A 22,559-nucleotide genomic window follows, 5' to 3' on the forward strand; every position below is an offset into this window, starting at 1 on the left:
ACACCCAATGTAACTCTCTGAACTGAAACCAGAGGTGCTATTTGTACCTTTGTTATCCATGAAATTCTTTCAATAAAAATCCTTTTTTACATGGGATGTTAAGGAATGAACTGGTTATAAGTCTGGAAAAAGCTTCAGGATTTAATCATAGTTTTTCATATTCAGCTCCTGTGTTTCTGCTCCGTAGGCACAAAAACATATATTGATGCTTAGATTTTTCTGTAGGTTATGAGGAAACGACAAAATTCCAAATGAATTTCCTTTTGGAGCCTCACTTTGCAGGGAAAATTAGTTCGTTGCTACAGCCCTGGAGGAGGGTAAGTCCCTCTGGTAGCATTAACTCTCAGTAAGATGAGGTTGATTCTAATATAGCAATTTTGTAATTCATTTCTGCATCAGATTTATTGGCATAATCAAAGAGTGAATCACAGGTTGAGGCACCTCTGTGAAAGCAATGAAAGGGCTCCTGACACACTTCCTTTCGTTCCATCCTTGCATCAGGATTTGTGTGCATATCAGAGAGATCTGCTGCATCAACCAAACGTAAACTTCCCCTTTCCATTACTGATTTTGGCTGGTGACTAACCACACCCTGCTTGCCGTTCATCACAACTGTGTCCCTATTTTCCAGGATCAGTCCTGGATTTAAAGAAGCCGTCCTGGTTTCTGATTTGATCCCTGAATATCCCACTTTCGCTTATGAATCCCTATTTTCATCATAGAAATGTTGGAGGGTGTGGAATTATGCGACCCCTGAGCCAAGGAGATAAGTAACTATACAACCTTTAGAAGACATCTGAAGTCAGCACTGTACCTCGGCTTAAGAACTTAATTCGTTCTGGAGGTCCATTCTTAACCAGAGGTACCACTTTAGCTAATGGAGCCTCTTGTTGCCGCTGCACGGTTTCTGTTCTCATTCTGAAGCAAAGTTCTTAACCCGAGGTACTATTTCTGGGTTAGCGGAGTCTGTAACCTGAAGCGTCCGTAACCCGAGGTACCACTGTATAGGGAAGTGTTTTTTAAAAAAATGTTTATTGTTTTTATATACAGTGGACCCTCCGAATATGAATTAAATTCGTTCTGGGGGTCCGTACTTAACCTGAAAAGTCCGTAACTGGAGGCGCCACTTCTGCGCACGCACATGCCGCAATAGATCGCTTCTGGGCACATGCGTGGTGCGCAGTGTTTCTGCACATGCGCGTGCAGTGAAACCCAGAAGTATACACTTCCGGGTTTGCCATCTAGAGCGGTATCCATCCATGCCACCCAGAGGGTTTGTATCCAGAGCGGTACGTAACTCAAAGGTTCCACTGTATGTTGGAAGCTGTCCAGAGTGGCTCGGGCAAGCCAGTCAGATGGGTGGGGTACAAATATTATTATTATTATTATTATTGAATAGGTAAAGGTAAAGGGGCCCCTGACCATTAGGTCCAGTCGAGAGCCAGTGTGGTGTAGTGGTTGAGAGCAGTAGTCTTGTAATCTGGGGAACCGGGTTCGCGTCTCTGCTCCTCCACATGCAGCTGCTGAGTGACCTTGGGCCAGTCACACTTCCTTGAAGTCTCTCAGCCCCACTCACCTCACAGAGTGTTTGTTGTGGGGGAGGAAGGGAAAGGAGAATGTTAGCCGCTTTGAGACTCCTTAAAGGGAGTGAAAGGCGGGATATCAAATCCAAACTCTTCTTCTTCTTCTTCTTCTTCTTCTTCTTCTTCTTCTTCTTCTTCGTGGCCGACTCTGGGGTCGCTTTATTGGCCGAGGGAGCCGGCATACAGCTTCCGGGTCATGTGGCCAGCAGGACTAAGCCGCTTCTGGCGAACCAGAGCAGCGCACGGAAATGCCATTTACTTTCCCACCAGAGCGGTACCTATTTATCTACTTGCACTTTGACGTGCTTTCGAACTGCTAGGTTGGCAGGAGCAGGGACTGAGCTCACCCCATTGCGGGGATTCGAACCGCTGACCTTCTGATTGGCAAGTTCTAGGCTCTGTGGTTTAACCCACAGCGCCACCCGCATCCCATTATTATGAAATAGGACATCCCTATTTTCATCAGAGAAATGTTCAAGCGTATGCTGTACTCCGTTATTACATTTATATTTCAGATGCTCCTTCCACCTGCAAATGGAAGCTCAACCTTGAGATGTTTCACATGGCATGTTGCCAGCCATCACAGCAACACTGCCGCCACCACGTGGACAAATAGTAAAACTACACTCATGTTTGCCCGGAGGTTGCCATAATTCAATCACTCCCCCTTTTTGTGTTTATCGCAAGGAGCTTGTAGGAGAAGGCAGGAGCTTCTTGTGCAGAAACTTGCTGCAAAAGCAGTGCACTTATGGCAACATATTTCAGGAGGATGGAAGCCTGCAAATCAGCTGGCAGGTGCTTTTTCACACTGCGAAGCGGAGCAGGCAAGACTGGGGCTGTGCACACATTGCCCTGGCTCCAGTGTGCTCCTGCCAGATAGCTTTTGAATCTGTGCATTCATGACATTATGAGTGATACAGAGCTGCCGTATTGTTTCTTGAGAAATGCTTCAGTTTGATGCATTGCCCCCTCAAAGCAGCTTCCACCTGAAAGGAAAGGGGCATTTTGTAATGTCAGGTAATGTGCGCTGGCTGAAACCATCCCCCCCCCCCCTGCCAAGTACAATGTGCAAATATCACTTGAGATTAAACATTTCAAGGTGCTAATCTGTAAATTTGTGGGGTTGTGATACAGCAATGAGCTTTTCTCCAGATTTGCTTATGGGGAGTTTACATGCTTTTTGGTTCATCCCACACTTCTAGTGCATTTTCTCATTTGTTTCCTAAATACTAAGTTTTTTTTATTTTAAAAAAATGGTGGATTTGTGTGCCTAGGACACCACGGTGCTTTAATTGTGCAAGCCTAAAGTTCTGCCATGGGACTGAACCCTTCCTGCAAAATACTGAGAGCTCCATCAATACCCTTGTCCATGCTGCGTTCTCATCAAACAACTGCTGTTCCAAACTTTCTCCCCATTGAGGTTTCGTCAGTTGTTTTAGTGAATCGCTGTTGCTCTATAGGTCTTCTTGTTGTTTAGTCGTGTCTGACTCTTCGTGACCCCATGGACCAGAGCACGCCAGGCACTCCTGTCTTCCACTGCCTCCCGCAGTTTGGTCAAACTCATGCTGGTAGCTTCGAGAACACTGTCCAACTATCTCGTCCTCTGTCATCCCCTCCTCCTTGTGCCCTCCATCTTTCCCATTTTGTCTCAATTGACCTAGCTAAAATATGGGGAACATGGTGACCTCTAGACGTTTCTGGACTCCAGCTCCCATCAGCCCCCAGCCGGCATGGCCGAATGTCAGGGATGATGGGAGTTGGAGTCCAGCGATATTTGTAGTGACACAGGTTTCCCATAACTAACCGAGCTGGTCATCCTATACAGAAATGAAAAACATATTAATGATTATTAATTAACACCTTTTCAAATTGTAGGTGTTGGAAACAACCAAAAGGTAAGCCTAAGCCTTGCTGAGATATTGCTTACCGCATTTTTCGCTCTATAGGATGCACCGGACCATAGGACGCACCTTGTTTTAGAGGAGGAGAACAAGAAAAAAAACCCCTCCCCCTCTCTGCTCAGCGCCCCTTCAGCAAAGCGGCAGGAGAAACGGAGCCCCTTCCATTTCTCCTCCCGTTTGGCTGAAGGGGCGCTGTTCTCCCTCTCTGCTGAAGCCAGGAGAGTCTTGCTCTCCTGGCTTCAGCGAAAGGAACCTGAAGCCTGCGGAGCGCAGCGGGAACTTGACCCCTCTCATTCTCCAGGCTTCAGCGAAAGCAACGCAAAGCCAAGGAGTGTGGAGGGAGCGCTCCCTCTTCGCTTCAGAGGCTTCGCGTTGCTATCGCTGAAGCCAAGGAGCCTGCATTCGCTCTATAGGACGCACATACATTTCCCCTTAATTTTTGGAGGGGGGAAAGTGTGTCCTGTAGAGCGAAAAATACAGTATTTGGAACATTTTCTAGGCTACTGTCAGAATGGGTTGCTAAGGAAAGCAGAACGATTATGAAACAAAGGTTATGTAATCCAGACTTGCCTTGATCCAGAAATGGATGGCTGTTGTTTCAGCCTCTGGCGGTGGGTGTCAGAAAATCCTGCTGTTCCACACCACACCAGGATGCAAATTCTATGCAGTTTTTAAAATTTGGAGCGGGGTAAAAAAAACACACAGAGAGACACGAGCGCACACACTGTCTGAGAGCCAAATAAAATTCGAAAGCCGTGTTTTCGAGTTTCCGTCGCTTTATTTTGCAAAAATAGAAAAGTCCCCTCTTCTGCGGCACAGCTGGGAGTGCAGGGCAGATTCCTCTAAAACACCATGGAAAGCTGGTCTGTAAACATCACGGAAGGGCTTCACCCTTTTCTCCGTCCCGCCCCACAACAAACAGACCCCCATCTTAAGGCCTGGGGTATTTATTTCATTAATTCGTTTCATTTCATTTTGGCAGCTTAAAATGACTGGGGGAAGAAGCCAAGGCAGTTTTCGGCAGAGCCTCTTGTTCCTTGGGGGGTGGGGGGGCGCTGTTCCACCCGCCTCATTGCCTGCTCTGGGGTGGGGGGGTGAAGGTGCAACTCTTTGTGCTACACCCCCCCCCCTGGTGTAAACATAGGCAAATAAATAAATCCGCCAAAAGTCTTGCCCCATTCATGGCCAGCAAGGGGCAGCGGAACCTTCAGCTCTCATTCCCAAAGCAGCAGAGGGGAGGCTTTTGTTTCTCTCCCCCCCCACTGATGAAGCAGACGTAGGGTGAGATGGAATCGCAGCTGCCGATGGCGGAACATCAGCAAAAGGGTGCTGGTGCGATGCCACCCTACCCCAACCCTGGCTTCTTGTAGTGTTCGGGTTTGGTTCCTTTCGTATTGCTAGGAGCACAGGGAAGGTGGGAGACTCTTTCTGCAAGTCTTTTGCCCTCTGGGGAGGAGAAGAAAGAGCATTTCCCATATTTGGTCCATTGGAGCTGTGGAGCAAAGCAGGTCTCCTCCCCATCTTAGGCCTGGGAGAAGGGGAAACAAAGCTTCCTAAAGCAGGAGGGACCCGTCCCTTCCCCTTTATCAAAGTGCTGGGGAAGAAAACTTTGCCAGTTAAGGTAAACAGTGTCCCCGCACCTCCCCGCCAAGTCCCCCTTTCCACACAACCTTAGCAGAGAGCGGCTGGTTCTCCCTGGGGAGGGGGGAGGTTGTGGGTAGGGGGCAGCAGAGGGCCCTGAGGGACAGGAAATGGGTTCAAGTCTGCAGCTCTGGCACCCCCGACCCTCACCCTTTCCTCAATATCTTTGGTATCTAGTGTCCTTTGGGGTCTGTTTCCCAGAATCCTTAGCACCGGGGTCAAAAGCATCCCAAGCGAGAACAGAGACAGCAAGCCACGCCCCCTCTTGCCCCCCTCTGCCTTGGGAGGGAGGAGGAAGGATGGACGGACGGACTGCTGCCCCTCTTCTCCCCCACCCCCTCCTACACACACACACACACACCTGATACAGGATTGATTTCTGCCCCAAACAATAAAACATTAGCGCTTTATACAGCTAACAAAAAACAAAAAAAGACACACACCCCCAGCCCGTGAAACTCACCTCCCTCAAAAACAAAGACTCCACAACCCCTTGGAATCCGCAAGAGATGGTCATGAACACACACGTCCAAAAATCCCACAACAGGGATATATATATGTATGCTGAATTCTTGGTTTCACTCTCCCCATCCCGCATAGTCATTGGTCCGAGATCCTTGTGTGCATTTCGGGATGTGGGAGAGAAATGCAATCCCTCTAGCCGCCTCCAGAGACTAGAATAAATAGTGTCCCGGATGCCTGGGTTCCTGGCTTGGGAGGGTACAGTTTGCATCCAGCCGGGACAGTGGACCAGGTCGCGAGGGAGGAGGCCAGGAGCGCGGTGTGGTGTGTGTTTGGGGGCACACGTCGCAGAGTCTTTCTCTCTCGGCTCTCAAGGCGCCCCTCTTCCCACAGGCAGGAGTGCGAGGGGGGCGGATTGCACAGCGGGAGCTCCTCCCGTTTTGAAAGAAGAGGTCTCCCCGTCCAAGCCCCTTGGGGGCTTTCCCAGGTCCCGGATATTTGGCTTGAGGGCGCCCGACGCAACTGGGCAGGCAGCCTGGGGCTTTTGGCAGAGCTCTGGGGTTTGAGGGGCAAAGGCAAGTTTAGAATACACATCCAAGGGCCCCGCGGGGGGAAAGGTTTAAGGCAAGAGGCATCCAAAACCGCCCGAGAAGTCACCAAACGCAGCCGAAGAGGGGGGAATGTGGAGTCTCCCTAGTTGTTGCTGTGACACCCAACTCCGGCGGCCTGCATGAAAGGCCCGAGTATTAAGGCAAAGAGTCCTGGAGGAAATGGGCGGCTGGAAGGACGGAGGAGATAGATGTGGAAAGGGTTTTCTTTTTTTTCCTTCTCCCGGCCTTTCCTAGCCTAGAACCTGGCTCTCTTTGAGATGCTAGGGGGCATCCTCCTCTTCCTCCTCCTCCTGGCTCTTGGCATCTGCAGGGCTCTCCTCAGAGCTGGGGGGTTCTGCCAGGGGCGGGGGCTGCGACAACTCGTCTTCAAACATCTCGGGGTTTTCCAGCATCTCTCGGATGAGCGGTGGCATGGGACCAGGAATCTCCATCTTAAGGGTGATGGCTCGTTCGGCCCCTGTTTGGGGGAGAAGGGAGAAGAAGGGAGGTGTGGGATTTAACATCACAAAAGCAGTCCAATATAACGTTTCCTGTTTGCCCAGAGTGGACACACAGGGGAGTGTTGCTTCAGCCAGGAGGACTTCCTGTCACACCTGGTCTGGAGCATCGTCTCCCTGCATGTGACCAGGTAGATGGGCGTGACCCTGGCAGACCCTATAAAGGGGCTGGTCACGCAGCCATTTTGCCTTTTTCACCTTACCCCATCTTTTTTTGTTATTTATTTATTTATTAAAGATTTTCTTGTTTTACAGAAGTATGTGTAATGTCTCTCGTATTTTTCCCATGCAACATTTTTACAAATCTGTTTCATTTGTTGAGACATTAGGGGGGAGAAAAAAAGGGGTGGAGGGGGGGAAGATGGGGGAGGTCGGGTGGCGATGTTTCTATTTTGCTTAATGTATGTAGGGTTTGGTGTCAGCGTTGCTCGTGTAGGTTCTCTGCTGTTCATTTGTGTTTCGTTGGTGGTGAGAGACGTTGGGGTTGGCCTAGGGTGTGGTTGTTTGTGATTGGCTGTGGTGGTCTTTGTTTTCGTGTGTGAGTGGGGTGGGTGGGTGTTTTGGATCAGGTTAGCCATATTGATTTGTATGGTGCTGGTGGATTTTTGTCATTGTCTTGTTGGGGCTGTGTATGTGATAAAGGGAAGGCGTCTTCTTCTGTTTGTCCCCATGTCAGTTTCAGTTTATTGGTTAATTTTTCTAGTAGGGCTGTTTCCCATACTATTTGGCACCATTGGTCCATGCTTACTCCTGACAGGTCTCTCCAGTGTCTGGTTATGGTGTTTCTGGCTGCTGAAAGTAGGTGGGTTATGAAAATCCAACTATGCTGGACAACGGCCTACGAGAAATATGTAAAATAACTAAGCAAGTATTAGAAATCACCCCAGAATTGGCCCTACTAAACATCTTCCAAGACAACAATGCCCATTTACACCTTATCCCATCTTGATGCCTTTTGCTGTGTGCTGGCTCTCAAGCCAGAAACACATGGGCTCATCCCTCACGAACAATGAACTCACACCTTTGTCTGCAACTATAACTAAAAGCTAAAGCCTGTCTTCAAGGTCATACTGTGAACTGAATGTAAGTAAACCTTATCATTATAGTTGTACCTTGTTTTTCGAACAGCTTAGTTCTCGAATGTTTTGGCTCCCGAAAGATTGCAACCTGGAAGTGACTGTTCCCACTTCATTTTTATTCAGTTTTTACATAAATATTTACAATCATACAAATTTCCCATTAACATATTTACAATTTTTTTGTGGACTTCCCTCAACTTCTCTGCCAATCATCCGTAATAAAAATTTTATCTACGCATTTCTCAAGTTCCGTATCACCATTTTTCCTTTCCTTTTTTTTCTTTTTCTTTTAAAATAAACATATAAGTAAATAAATAAATATCTTAACAAATTTGTTTACATTTTTGCAATATTCCTTATCTTACTCACAAAACTTCTTTAAAACCCACTAGCGTTGTTTGCTCCTCACATGGAAGTGACTGTTCCGGTTTTCAAACGTTCTTTTCGAAGCCGAACGTCCGACGGGGCTTCCGATTGGCTGCAGGAGCTTCCTGCAGCCAATCGGAAGCCGCGATTTGGAAGTCGAACGCTTTGGAAGTCAAACGGACTTCTGGAACAGATTCCGTTCAACTTCCAAGATAGGACGGTACAGTGCTTTCTAAAAGATGGTGTCATTATTGTTTTTAAAAGGGAACTAACAGGGATTGAAGGGCCGCGGGTGGCGCTGTGGGTTAAACCACAGAGCCTAGGACTTGCCGATCAGAAGGTTGGCGGTTCGAATCCCCGTGACGGGGTGAGCTCCCGTTGCTCGGTCCCTGCTCCTGCCAACCTAGCAGTTCGAAAGCACATCAAAGTGCAAGTAGATAAATAGGTACCGCTCCAGCGGGAAGGTAAACGGCATTTCCGTGCGCTGCTATGGTTCGCCAGAAGCGGCTTAGTCATGCTGGCCACATGACCCGGAAGCTGTACGCTGGCCCCCTCGGCCAATAAAGCGAGATGAGCGCCGCAACCCCAGAGTTGGCCACAACTGGACCTAATGGTCAGGGGTCCCTTTACCTTTACCAGGGTTTTACCAGGAACAATCCAATCTGTACAAGCCAGACTGGATTGTTTAACTCAAATGGTTCTAACGAATCTAGCAATTAGCTGCCTGCTATGTACGGGGGTATGTGTTCTGCTACTAGCTCACTAGCGTGGGTGAGGAAGGATAATATTTAATCAATATATGTTCTCCTACTATCCACAGGAGGAAAGGCAGCCATGAGACCCGGGCGGAGTTTCCCTGGCAGTGGAGATGGCGAGAATAGCTGCACCGCAGGGCACTAATGCTACATGCTCTTCTGTGGCGCTACTGCAAGCGCATGGAAGGAATTGGCAAGTTCTTGCACACTGATAATGCAACAGGCCGGCTGTGGGCAAAATCTGTAGATGCACACCCCAGGAGATTTCTCGTTGCTCCTGGAAGAGGTCAGTGCCGGGATGTAGAAGAACCAAAGGTTTGCCGCGGAGGAGATAACGAAGGTTTCCCCCCTCCTCCCTTCAATGCTGTGATTTTGCTGGGGAGGAACCAAAGGGAACAGAGATCCCATAAGCTCCCATCCAACACTGAGGATGCTGTGGGCAAGATGGGGAGGAGACACAAGAGAACAACGGTTCCTACACAATGCCTGGAAACAGAAAATGGCAGGGGTGACAACGAATGCGCCATGAGTCGTTGGTTCTCAATAATCCGGTTTTGAGGTGCCTGAGATCAGCACAGAAAAGTGTGTAGCTATATGAAGATGATCATTCTGCCCTTAACCAGCTGCCAGCCCTCTGACTTACCACCAGTTCAACAAGTGCATCTGGCTTTGAACCTCCTCTTCAATTTAGAATCATAGAATTCTAGAGTTGGAAGGGACCCTAAGGATCATCCAGTCCAACCCCCTGCAATGCAGGAATATGTGGCTGTCCCTTAAAGGTTCGAACCTGCAACCTTGGCATTATCAGCACTGTGCTCTAACCAACTGAGCTATCCAGGCAGCTTGATGGTAGGGAAGGGAGTGGAGATGAAATATACTCAGAGTCGAGAGTGGATTTCATGCTCTTTATTCAGCTCACAGTGGTGAGGAGGAATGGAAGTTCCCCCAGAATGTCTGCTTTGTATACATTATTTACACAATGGGCCCCATATGATTGGCTAATTCCGGGATTCTCCTGTAGGCCAAGCAGGTTGTGGATTCACTTCCACCTGGAGCTGGATTAGGTGGCTCCTGTGGACCAATCAGACTGCTGCATTCTGGACCCCATTGTTCTAGGACCAATCAGACTGCTGCATTCTGAATCCTATTGTTCTTGGACCAAACAGGCTGCTGCCTTTTGGATCCTATTCAACTCAGTACACAACGGGAAACAAAACTAGAATGAGTTGGCTCTGGCTCCACCTACTGGTGGCTGCCTTGCCTTCTTCTGCCCCACCAATTCCAATGGGGACCAGCCACCACGCATTTGCATCCAGGGTGCAATTGCCTATGTGGCACTGTGTTGATGATGGGCTTGTGCTCACCTTTGGTGCTGATCCCCCGCAGGTCAGTGATCTTCATCAGCATGCGGGGGAACATGTAAGGCTTGTTGGGCCGACGTCGGCGAGCGTAAATCTTCAGGGCTTCCAGCAGTGGCTCTTGTAGCTTGTCCACCTTCTCCGGCTCTTCCAGGTCCATTCGATCTGGAGACGAAGAGACAGGCAGTGCTGTTTGTTTTGTTGGTTTTGTCTTTTGAGTTCTTTATTGAAAGGCGGGGCAGAAATGCAATGTCAGTCCATCAGGAAGAGGTTACTGCTTTGCGGAGGTTGGAAAGACAGCCATGAGGGATTCAGAAACAGGCATGTTCAGCACATTAAACTGAGCCGTAACACCAAGCATGCAACCATTTAGCAGAATTATACAAATGTGTATACAAATTACCAGTGTGATTGTTCTGATAGAGGATTCTGGCCTTTCTAGTTGTAGACCAGTGTCTCACAAACCTGGGTCTCCAGTTGTTTTTGGACTACAGTTCCCATCATCCCTGATCACTGGTCTTGCTAGCTAGGGATGATGGGAGTTGTAGTCCAAAAACAGCTGGAGACCCAAGTCTGGAAACACAGCTGTATACTTTATGATACTATTCCAGGCTTTCTGCTGATGCAGATGTCATTTCCTATCCTTTCCCTGCAGCGTCTTAGAAATCTTACAAAATTTGGTACTGGTTGCTTGCAAAGTAGAACTATCGGCAAGAACCAGACCTCAAAAAGGTCAACGGGCTCCCTTTGCCAGCCCTTAAAGACAAGGCTGGGGAGCGGGTGGCGCTGTGGGTTAAACCACAGAGCCTAGGACTTGCCGATCAGAAGGTCGGCGGTTCGAATCCCCGCGGCAGGGTGAGCTCCTGTTGCTCGGTCCCTGTTCTTGCCAACCTAGCAGTTCGAAAGCACGTCAAAGTGCAAGTAGATAACTAGGTACCACTCCGGCGGGAAGGTAAACGGCGTTTCCGTGTGCTGCTCTGGTTCTCCAGAAGCGGCTTAGTCAAGTTGGCCACATGACCCGGAAGCTGTATGCCGGCTCCCTCAGCCAATAAAGCGAGATGAGCGCCGCAACGACTGGACCTAATGGTCAGGGGTCCCCTTTACCTTTAAAGACAAGGCTAATCACAATGCCTGAGGAGGCTGCAACACGGCCATTACCTCCACAGATGAGGCAGATGGCGCTGAGCAGTCCTGTCTCTGTGTCGTCCATCTCAAGAGGCAGCAGTTGCCCAGCAAAGGCAAAGACCAGGTCTGTGAGGGGCCCAAATCCTGCATTGTGCATCTGGGTGCGGTTCAGGGTCAGCCCATCCGAGAAGGTCATGGTGTCCTGCTCTGGGGTGTAGCGGGTGCAAATACGGAGCATCTGCAGAAGGCAGAGGGGAGCACAGAGAAGATGGTTAGGAAGAAGGTCACGTCTAGAATGTCCTCGTAAGTGGGGCAGCCATAAAACTGCTAGCACATTTGCAAAGCTAAGCAGGGTCTGGTCTGGTTTCAAATTGCAGGGGTTGGACCAGGTGACCCTCAGGCATAGCTGTCAACTTTCCCCTTTTCTTGTGAGGAATCCTATTCGTAATAAGGGAATTTCCCTTAAAAAAAGAGAAACGTTGACAGCTATGGCCTCGGGGATCGCTCCCAACTCTACAATTCTATGATTAATAAGGGAGAGGTTCTCACTAGAGGTTATCCACTCTCCCTCTTGTCCCACTGCTTTCACCCAGGGAAAAACGATCTTTAGTGCTCAATTGGAGCAAATGGCAATTCGGGTTTTCTCTGGATTGACATTTGCTTTGATTTAGTATTTAGGAGTGGGCCTTTCCTGGGAATGAGGAAAACTGCTTGGATCCATGCTTTCTAGGCATGGGATAAGCAGAAGTGTGGCTGAGCCCTAGGTCTGCAAAGAAGGTTGCAATTCTGTGTATTAGGTGCAGAGTTGAAGTGTCCTGAGAATCTCAGCCTCTCAAGTAAGCTTCTTGGCCTTTAACCCCTACAACAACAGGCTCAGAGTGGTTGGAAGATGCCCAGGGAAACATCGACAGACAGAGATGGAGCTGAGCAGAATTCCCAGCACACAAGAAGGGGCTTCAACATCCTGCTCTTCTCTACAATTAGCAGAAGCAGAACTGTCTGAGCACATGCTTAATTTTGCACCATTTCAGAAAAGCCTGCAAAAATGTGTGGCGAAGCTTTTTCTTTCTCTCCGTTGTCACCGTTTGCAGCCCTCTGGCAAAGGCCACACACCCCTCGCTTCCCCAATCAGCTCTTGTTGCCTGCTGTAGCCCCTCACCAAGATGTCTAGGCAGGCTGCCTTGAGCAGGGTGATTTGGTCGGCGATGCTGAGGGTGGTGAAGCCTGGCAGGCGTTTGGCAAACTCCACAATCTTAATAATGCACTTGGTGGCCAGCTCACTGAACTTGTCCCACAGCCCCAGGTCCAGCTGTACTCTGTGGTCTGCGCTAGAGTTCTGGAAGAGAAAGGATGAGAGGTCAGGGATTGAAAATGCTGCCTTCTTCTCACCACGTTGCATCTTCTGTTTCTGTTTGTGCAGATACAGGAGGGCTCGCACGCTTAGCGCAGCTTAGGAGTTTCTCCCACCAGTCAGCATCCCTTATGGCAAAGATAAGCAGATGTCAGGCATTTAGGCAATCTAATTCTTTGTTGCTTTACTTAAGGACCCCTGAGGTCCACCAGCTTGAGCTGATATAGTGGCTTGGAAAGAGTGGTAGGCATAGGTAAAGGTCAAGGGACCCCTGACCGTTAGGTCCAGTCGTGACCAACTCTGGGGTTGCGGCGCTCATCTCGCTTTATTGGCCGAGGGAGCCGGCATACAGCTTCCTGGTCATGTGGCCAGCATGACTAAGCCGCTTCTGGCGAACCAGAGCAGTGCACGGAAACGCTGTTTACCTTCCCGCAGGAGCGGTACCTATTTATCTACTTGCACTTTGATGTGCTTTCGAACTGCTAGGTTGGCAGGGGCAGGGACCCAGCAACGGGAGCTCACCCCGTCATGGGGATTTAAACCGCCAACCTTCTGATCGGCAAGCCCTAGGCTCTGTGGTATAACCCACAGCGCCACCCGCATCCCTTTCAATGTACAATGTACACAATTCAAATAAGAAATTCTACTCTGAAGAGTGAACCATTTAAATTACCCAGGTATAATATTTTCAGGGACAAGGTGTTTAGGGCCACACTTGATGCCTGCAGGCATGGACTGGGCTAGGATGAGATGTGCCCAGTGTTCCTGTCGCAGTTTGTTGTTTTCTACAGGGGAGACGTATGAGCAAAAGAAGGGAGGAGAAACACGCAGCGGCTCTTACCGTTGTATATTTGCCCAGCTGGCAGAGGGAGGGAAAGGTTTCCTGATGAGCTTTGCTGACCTTCTGGATGAGTTCTTCCAGCTCAGGTGTCATTTCGTAGCTGTCTACCACAACCTCCTCCTTCACGTCTTTCTTCTTCTTGTTGCGGTCGTTCCTCACGGCTGAAAGAGAGAGATGAGGGAAGGAAGGTGAGGAGGGAATTTCTTGGTGTGGGGAAGTTCCCATGTTCTTAGGACCTGACCCCACCCAAAAAAATGAAATAAAAATCCCTCCATTTCCAGACGCAGAGAAGAGAGAGCTGTGGCGGTTAGGCCGAGGCAAACGTGCGTGGTGGGTTGGTGGAATCTCTGCCGAAATTGTTCGCAGACAGCACTGTGGGGACAGGGGCACTGGCTCCCATCCAAGACGGGTCTGCCCGGTGAAATAAAAAAAAATTAAGGTCTTAGATATATAATAAATGTTCATAAATGTACCAAGCAAACACGTACATAGATATGTGGACCACATGTCTGAAGCAGCACAGGAAGACCGCCCTGAAGCCATTTTGACTCCCAAACTGACCAAATGTTTTCTCTGCAAGGAGAGAGGGGGTGAGGGAACCTTCCCATTGTCTCAGGAATTGGGTAATCACCATCTCAAAGGAATAAGCAGACTACCAGGAAAAGACTACCAGGAAAGGCAATCAGATAAGGCACTATCAGATAACCTGGCAGACAGGAAAAACAACATTCAAATTTCTGTTGTAGACCACCTTTTCTGTGATGTAGGTATGATGTTTGTGGGGGGTGGTCTTGGGCTACACCCCTTCTGTGATGTATGTATGATGTATGGAGGGGTGGTCTTGAGCTCCAGGGCAGGGAATTTAAAATGTGTATATAAGGGCAGACACACCTTGGTTCTGGGTCCTCCTCCTTTCCTGCGTGTGAGGGGAGCGCCCTGTTGCAACAGTTCAATAAAGATCAGGTTTACTAGCTGCTTTGCTTCTCAATATTCTCTGGTTGGCCTCTGTTATTTTCTCTGACCGATGGAGAACCTACAAAGGACTCTATAAGGGCTCTTGTGTCCCCCATAAGGGAATAAGGGCAGATTTTTGTTTATTACCGGGGAGACACCTCACCTAGAGATCTTCTACAACACAGCCTGTGGGTGAAACTGAAGCCTCTTGCCAGCCCTCTCAGCTCATCCCCAACTCCTGGCAACCTATAGCCTCAGATGCTGTGTTGTTGTAGTGCCCTAAAGAAACATGGGGGCAGAAACTGGGCTACCAGCATCCACTGAAAACAGTTGCATGGATAGTTGCCAGCCTCTGAGGTGGTGGGTCAAGGGGTATCAAGGTGGACCACTGAGCCCAAGCTCAGGAATCTTTTGCCCAATGAAGGACTCGAATCCATGACTCTGATATTAAGAGCCTCATGTTCTACAAACTGAGCCACTCTGGACATATGTATATTGTTGTGACTGTCCTTTAGAGTGAAGGGTGTGTAAGAAAGCTTTAACAACAACAACAACCATCAGGTGTATCTGAAGAAGTGTGCATGCACATGAAAGCTTATACCCAGAACAAACTTAGTTAGTCTCTAAGGGCTTTTTCGGCTGTGGCTCCAATCTGGTGGAACGCTCTGTCCCAAGAGACTAGGGCCCTGCGGGACTTGACATCTTTCCGCAGGGCCTGCAAGACAGAGCTGTCCCACCAAGCCTTTGGCCAGGGCACAGCCTGACTCCCTCCTTTGGCAATCTTCACAGAACTTTGGCCCAATGGTTGCCATCAATTTGATTTGAATTACTTTTATAACTTTTATAATGAAATGATTTTAGAACGTTGTACTATTTTATTGTTGTTAGCCGCCCTGAGCCCGGCTTCGGCTGGGGAGGGCGGGATATAAAAAAAAAGTATTATTATTATTAATGCCCCGCCAACTTCATTCTGCATTTACCCAGTCCTCAGCCTTCTTCCTTACACATCCCACAACGGAGAGCAAAGCTGCGTTGCTTGAGCAACGAGCTCCAGATGTATCCAAAAAAAGAAAACCAGAGAGGCCCAGACCCAGTGCCCCCTGGGCAAGGAATCTGGAGATGCCTGCGATGATTTCTCAGGAGTTTATCTTGGGCTGGCATGTGTGTGTTCAGGTGGGACGTGGGGTGGGGAGAAATTTTATCCTCTTCCCTCTCTCTCTCCAACCTAGGGGTGCCAGGAGCAGCAGCAGCATCAGTAACTCCCCCCTCCCTCGCTTCCCCAGGCTCTGCCGGCACCCCTCCCTTTACCGAGAGTCCCGGGGTTGCGTGTGCACTCTCGCTGGCCTGAGCCTTCCCAGGCTGCCCTTCCTGTTCACCCCAGGATAAAGCGCCAGGGATCTGGGAACAGGATACGCCAATTGGCAGGATATACACTTTTAGCCACAGTCAGCACAATGCTGAAGGGGGTGGGGGGCTGCTGCCAGCCAAGCCATAGACCTCTTTGCAGCGGGGGGGGGGGGGGGCGCAACACACACGCAAACTGAGAACCCTACTGCCTCAGGGTATTTCCCCCCCCCCCCACCAGCAACCTACTCTCCCCAGCACAAACACAAGCTTATGCCTTTGCTTTCAAGAGGCGAAAGCATATACAGTGGTACCTCCGGTTAAGTACTTAATTCGTTCCGGAGATCCGTTCTTAAGCTGAAACTGTTCTTAACCTGAGGTACCACTTTAGCTAATGGGGCCTCCCGCTGCCGCTGCATGATTTCTGTTCTCATCCTGAAGCAAAGTTCTTAACCTGAAGCACTATTTCTGGGTTAGCGGAGTCTGTAACCTGAAGCGTATGTAACCTGAAGCGCATGTAACCCGAGGTACCACTGTAGGTTTAGCAGAAGTCTAGCTGTGAGGGTGAGCACCTCAACCCCCCCAATTCCTTGGTTTTTCTGCAACGCCCCCCCCCCCTTGCTTAGCACTAAATCCCATTTGACTCTACATGGGATACTGGGAGGGAAAGGGAGGAGGGGCTGCGCTGGCCCAAATCCCTTAGGCCATCCGTTTCCTGTCTCTGTAGTGACAACCCATCGGGATAACATTCCTTCTCCAGCCAGCCAGCCATGCCCCACGCCCCTTGCCCAATCCTCTCCACCCACCGCCTCTCTCCCTTTAAAGTGACAGGCCCTCGGAAATAAATTGCCAGGTTTCGAGACATAGACATTCCTAATTAGGGGCTCTTAAAGAGACGGTGATTAATGTGAGCCCTGGCCCAGGCCAGCGCGAAGACATGCCTAAGCAGTCGGGAGTAAAAGCAACAGCCGCTGAGAGGCTCTCTGTCTCTTGGAAGGGCTGGGCAGCTGACAGCACTCTTGAAAGGGACGGCAAACTCCCCAAGCGGGGCAGTGACTAAAGTACCTCCCCCTCCACTGGGAGTTTTGTTTGTTTGTTTGTTCCTCTGTGGGAGTGCTCTCGGAATTATTTCCCCTCCGAGGAATACACATGGAAAAGGTTTCATCAGAACGAGGCGGGAATAAGTTGCAAACGGCAGTCTCCCGCTCACGCAGCTTTCCTGAAAAACCCACGTTGCCTTTTCAGTTCCAAGGTAAATGTTCCCCCAATGCTTTTCCTTGGGGGTGGAATGCATTGAAAAGCACCACCGTGGAAGGAAAAGCAGCGGCGAAACCAGATACAGAAAGCAGATGGCTTCGCAGGAGTTTTCAGGCTGCGGGAGCCAAAGATCCCTTCAGAAGCGCTGGCCTGGGTTGTGTGCCTCCTCTTAGATGTCCCTGCGATTGTATCTTGGCAACACAGGCCAGTTACAAAATTCTACATTTGATGCGCAGCAAGTAAAGTGGCAGAGGCAGGCAGGAGGGACCTATGCGCAGATCACGCCTTAAAATAGTGAGGTTCCATTTGGGATGCATGCAAATATGTGCATGCACACAGATGTGAGGATGCAAGGGAAAATGTCCCTGCGTACCCATCATCTAAACGTGACATGGTCTGTGTCCAAATCCATGGGGGGGGGGGGCAAAGAGAATCTGCCAATGGCTGTTGCCAACAAAAAACATAATACAGTGGTAAAGGTAAAGGTACCCCTGCCCGTACAGGCCAGTCTTGACAGACTCTAGGGTTGTGCACCCATCTCACTCAAGAGGCCGGGGCCCGGCGCTGTCCGGAGACACTTCCGGGTCACGTGGCCAGCGTGACATTGCTGCTCTGGCGAGCCAGAGCCGCAAATGGAAACGCCGTTTACCTTCCCGCTAGTAAGCAGTCCCTATTTATCTACTTGCACTTTGAGGTGCTTTCGAACTGCTAGGTTGGCAGGCGCTGGGACCGAACAACGGGAGCTCACCCCGTCGTGGGGATTGGAACCGCCGACCTTCTGATTGACAAGTCCTAGGTGCTGAGGCTTTTACCCACAGCGCCACCCGCGTCCCTTAATACAGTGGTACCTAGGGTTAAGTACTTAATTCGTTCCGGAGGTCCATTCTTAACCTGAAACTGTTCTTAACCTGAAGCACCACTTTAGCTAATGGGGCCTCCCACTGCTGCCGCCACGCCGCCAGTGCACGATTTCTGTTCTCATCCTGAAGCAAAGTTCTTAACCTGAAGCACTATTTCGGGGTTAGCGGAGTCTGTAACCCGAAGCGTATGTAACCTGAGGTACCACTGTATTCGAATGACTACTTCTGCGGTACATAAAACAGTAAGGCAGACATGGTCCTTGCACACACAGGCTGACAGTTTCAAAGTGTGTTACGTCTGTGCCAGCGAATGGGGGCATGCATGCCACCCCATCTGAAGGGCACTGAATGGAACCTCCCTTTGCTTTCTGTTTTGTTTTACCTACTGTAATCTCATTTGCTATCATCCCTCACACACTGCCCCCCCACCCCACCCGGGCTTAGAACAGAGCTCACCTTCTTTGGACATGCCAACCTCAAAGCACTTTTGCAGGCGGCAATACTGGCAGCGGTTGCGGGTGACCTTGTTGATCTGACAGTTCTTGTCCCGGTGGCAGGTGTAGACCATGTTTTTCTGGATGCTTCGGCGAAAGAAGCCCTAAAACATCAGAGAGAGGGAGAAAGAGGAACAGGTGACCAGGTGGGTGATGCGGAAGGAAGGCACTTAGGTAGTTCCAAGCCTCCTTTCCAAGTCTCCTTTCCCAGTGCAAATTGTGATATCCACTGCCACCTTCTACAAAACTCGCTGCTTCAGGTAGGACCGTTTTTGCAGCTTGGAGGCTGTTTCAGATGTCGTCGCTTACCAGCGTGAATCATAGAATCATAGAGTTGGAAGAGACCACAAGGGCCATCGAGTCCAACCCCCTGCCAAGCAGGAAACACCATCAGAGCACTCCTGACATATGGTTGTCAAGCCTCTGCTTAAAGACCTCCGAAGAAGGAGACTCCACCACACTCCTTGGCAGCAAATTCCACTGTCGAACAGCTCTTACTGTCAGGAAGTTCTTCCTCATGTTTAGGTGGAATCTTCTTTCTTGTAGTTTGGATCCATTGCTCCGTGTCCGCTTCTCTGGAGCAGCAGAAAACAACCTTTCTCCCTCCTCTATGTGACATCCTTTTATATATTTGAACATGGCTATCATATCCCCCCTTAACCTCCTCTTCTCCAGGCTAAACATGCCCAGCTCCCTTAGCCGTTCCTCATAAGGCATCGTTTCCAGGCCTTTGACCATTTTGGTTGCCCTCCTCTGGACACGTTCCAGTTTGTCAGTGTCCTTCTTGAACTGTGGTGCCCAGAACTGGACACAGTACTCCAGGTGAGGTCTGACCAGAGCAGAATACAGTGGCACTATTACTCCCCTTGATCTAGATGCTATACTCCTATTGATGCAGCCCAGAATTGCATTGGCTTTTTTAGCTGGCTATGACAGTATGAGTTTTGAATCTTCAGATCAGGGGAGTGGCTAATGACTTTTGGGGCATGGGTCCATAGAAACAAATGTACATACAATTTGCAAATATGCACATGCCAGTTTAGACTTTAAATGGCACAGAAGGCAAGCCAACTATTTCCATCCAGATCACCCCCAGGTTTAAGTTTGTCGCTTAATTTACGGCCCAAGTCAGATATCCCAAAACAGTACCTCTTTGATTCCTATTACCCCGGTTAATTTCCCAATTTATCCTGCTCCAAATCAATTCAATTCCTGTTCAGTTCCTTCCATTCCTTACACTCCAGATCATCTCCCAAAAAGGTCATCTTTGGGAGGCAGAAAGAGAACTGGCCTTTTTTGTGGTGGCTCCCCGGTTGTGGAATGCTCTCCCCAGAGAGGCTCGCCTGGCGCCATCATTCCATGTCTTTAGGCACCAGGCAAAAGCATTCCTCTTTACCCAGGCCTATGGCTATTTAATAATCTATGGCCTGTGAAAGTGTGGAGAAGAGGACTGTTATTACGATGACTATTTTATTATTAGGCTGTCTGTCAGTGTGCTTTTTATTATGTGTTTTCATTGTATTTTTATCACTGGTGTTCTGTAATGTGTTTTTAACAATTGTACACCACCTTGGGATCTTTTGATAAAGGGTGGTATATAAATTGAATTAATAATAATAATAATAATAAAAATAATAATAATAAAAAATTTATGTAATATCCTACTGATAGCCCTTAATTTGATCCCTCCTTCCACTGAATTCACTACCCCACACAGGGAAACACCTGGGGCACTCAGAAAAGATGCAAGGCCCCCTTGTTCTTTGGCCCACCTCTGACTTTTAAATGTTTGTGTATCATAAGCAGCTGACTTGTAATGAATCAGACCTTCCGTTCTAGCCCAGGACAGTCTTCCCTGACTAGCAGTAGCAGCGACAGCTTTTCCAAAATCTCAGGCAGAGGGTCTTCCACTGCCCTGCCACTTGCGATCCTTTAACAGAAGTTGCCCTTTAAAGAGCTGGCATTTTGTAAGGGGCTGGGAAGTATGTGAACCAGGAAGTTCTGAGTCCAATCATCATCTTAGGCAAGTCACTATCTCTCCGCTCCCTCAGTATAAAGGGCAGCAGTGGGGAACTCTTTCAGCCAGGGACCCTAGATCTTTATCTCCCACTCCGCCTGCAGGCCAGCTTTGATAGGGGAGACCACCGCCTGTCAATCATCTGCTGGCAGGTGAATGATAGGTGCACAGTAAAAGCCCAGCTGTCCAAATTGTGGAGCAAGTCAGGTGTGGAGCAGGTGGGCATGGTTTGGAGGACACAGCCTCACAGGCCAAATGAGTTAGCTATAGCTCTCAGTTCCAGCAACCAACCCTCAAAGGTTCCCAAGGTGGAAAACACACTCTCCATATGTACAGATTCAGCCTCAGCCTGACGGATGTTAACCTGATGATCTTTGAAGTAGGTGCAGAATTTTCTGCAACCAGAAACCCCCCAATTCAACAACCGGGACACAAGAGGATGCAAGTCAGCATGCATATGCTTGTTTTGCACATTTCATCTTGCTTGCATAATCTGTTTTTTTGGGTGTTGGCATGCAGCTTCAAATTCCCTGCTGCAACATTCCTTTGGACGAGGAAAGGAGGCCTGGGTGAAGCAGCCAACCCCACCCTCCTGGTCTGAACAGATGCCTGCTTGAACTCACGATTCGGGCGAGCTGCGCTGCAAGGAGCCCCCCAGCGCAGAGGGTTAGTTGAGGTGTGCGACAGCGTCTTGTGGGGTGGGGAAGCTCCCTCCACTCACCTTGCAGCCTTCGCAGGAGCTGACCCCGTAATGATAGCCAGATGATTTGTCGTTGCAGACGAAGCAAGGTTTGTAGACACGTGGGGGTGGGGGCGGAGAGGGGGAGCTGGGCACCATCTCCTCCGAACTTGTGCTCTGCGTCTCCACCGCTGCAGAAGGAAATAGGGGAGGGTCAGGCAGACATTTGGGACACTGTACACCCAAACAACAGTCACGAAATTAAAAAGACACCTGCTTCTTGGGAGAAAAGCAATGACAAACCTAGACAGCATCTTAAAAAGCAGAGACATCACCTTGCCAACAAAGGTCCGTATAGTGAAAGCTATGGTTTTCCCAGTAGTGACGTATGGAAGTGAGAGCTGGACCATAAAGAAGGCTGATCACTGAAGAATTGATACTTTTGAATTCTGGTGCTGGAAGAAACTCTTGCAAGTCCCATGGACTGCAAGAAGATCAAACCTATCAATTCTTAAGGAAATCAGCCCTGAATGCTCACTGGAAGGACAGATCCTGAAGCGGAGGCTCCAATACTTTGGCTGCCTCATGAGAAGAGAAGACTCCCTGGAAAAGACCCTGACGCTGGGAAAGATGGAGGGCACAAGGAGAAGGGGACGACAGAGGACGAGATGGTTGGATAGTGTTCTCGAAGCTACCAGCATGAGTTTGACCAAACTGCGGGAAGCAGTGGAAGACAGGAGTGCCTGGCGTGCTCTGGTCCATGGGGTCACGAGTTGGACACGACTAAACGACTAAACAACAACAACACCCAAACTTTGGTTAAAACATATTAAAAATGACAGCCTTTCGTTTCATTTCATTTTTTAAAATTTTATCTTAAGGAAGCTTCTACGACTCAAAATTATTGTGTGGAAAGTTTGTGGGGTTGTTTGCTCACCTGATTCACACTGGGAAAGGGGAGGGCTAGGCAGGGGGGCAGGGATTGCATCTGCTTTGCCCCATAATCACAATCTCAACAAGCTAAAGGAACTTCAGAAGGCAGAACAGAGTCCAGAAAGTTTGAGGGATTATCTTAGCATCATGGAACCATCAGAGGGACAGGCATTACAAATAACACATCCAAGATTCTGAATCTATAAAGTAATTTACGAACTTTGGCTGCATTTCAACTTGCATTAAAAATCTCTCACACACCCTCAAAATGCTTTCTGGCACCTAAAAGACTTAACAGATTGATTGGGGCATAAGTGTTTGTGAACAGAGAGCCCATTTTATCATCAGATACAAAAATAAAATAAAAAAATCATTCATCTAGTCGTGCATCAATCATGCCTTGGTCCAGGAAAGATTATGCTATGAATAAATGTTTTCATCCATAATGAAT

General features: G+C 49.0%; 2 protein-coding genes across 4 annotated transcripts in view; both read right to left on the reverse strand.

Annotated features, from left to right (window-relative positions):
* Positions 1-22,559, reverse strand: part of CSAD (cysteine sulfinic acid decarboxylase) — a 742,174-nt gene that overhangs the window by 102,988 nt on the left and 616,627 nt on the right. The window lies entirely within an intron of this gene.
* The window catches only part of RARG (retinoic acid receptor gamma), a 122,930-nt gene continuing 104,613 nt past the window's right edge, over positions 4,243-22,559 (reverse strand). For all 3 annotated transcript variants that reach the window (XM_083427773.1, XM_083427774.1, XM_083427775.1), the window contains 7 exons: positions 21,218-21,366; positions 18,442-18,583; positions 13,571-13,731; positions 12,538-12,714; positions 11,412-11,616; positions 10,260-10,418; positions 4,243-6,655 (listed from right to left, as the gene is read on the reverse strand). In XM_083427773.1, the coding sequence (XP_083283899.1) occupies positions 6,459-6,655; positions 10,260-10,418; positions 11,412-11,616; positions 12,538-12,714; positions 13,571-13,731; positions 18,442-18,583; positions 21,218-21,366 (1,190 nt within the window). In that variant the 3' untranslated portion in view covers positions 4,243-6,458. The remainder of the gene's footprint in view (positions 6,656-10,259; positions 10,419-11,411; positions 11,617-12,537; positions 12,715-13,570; positions 13,732-18,441; positions 18,584-21,217; positions 21,367-22,559) is intronic.

This window comes from Podarcis tiliguerta (assembly GCF_965153285.1).
Source record: "Podarcis tiliguerta genome assembly, chromosome: 2".
In the NCBI taxonomy this organism is placed as follows: domain Eukaryota; kingdom Metazoa; phylum Chordata; class Lepidosauria; order Squamata; family Lacertidae; genus Podarcis; species Podarcis tiliguerta.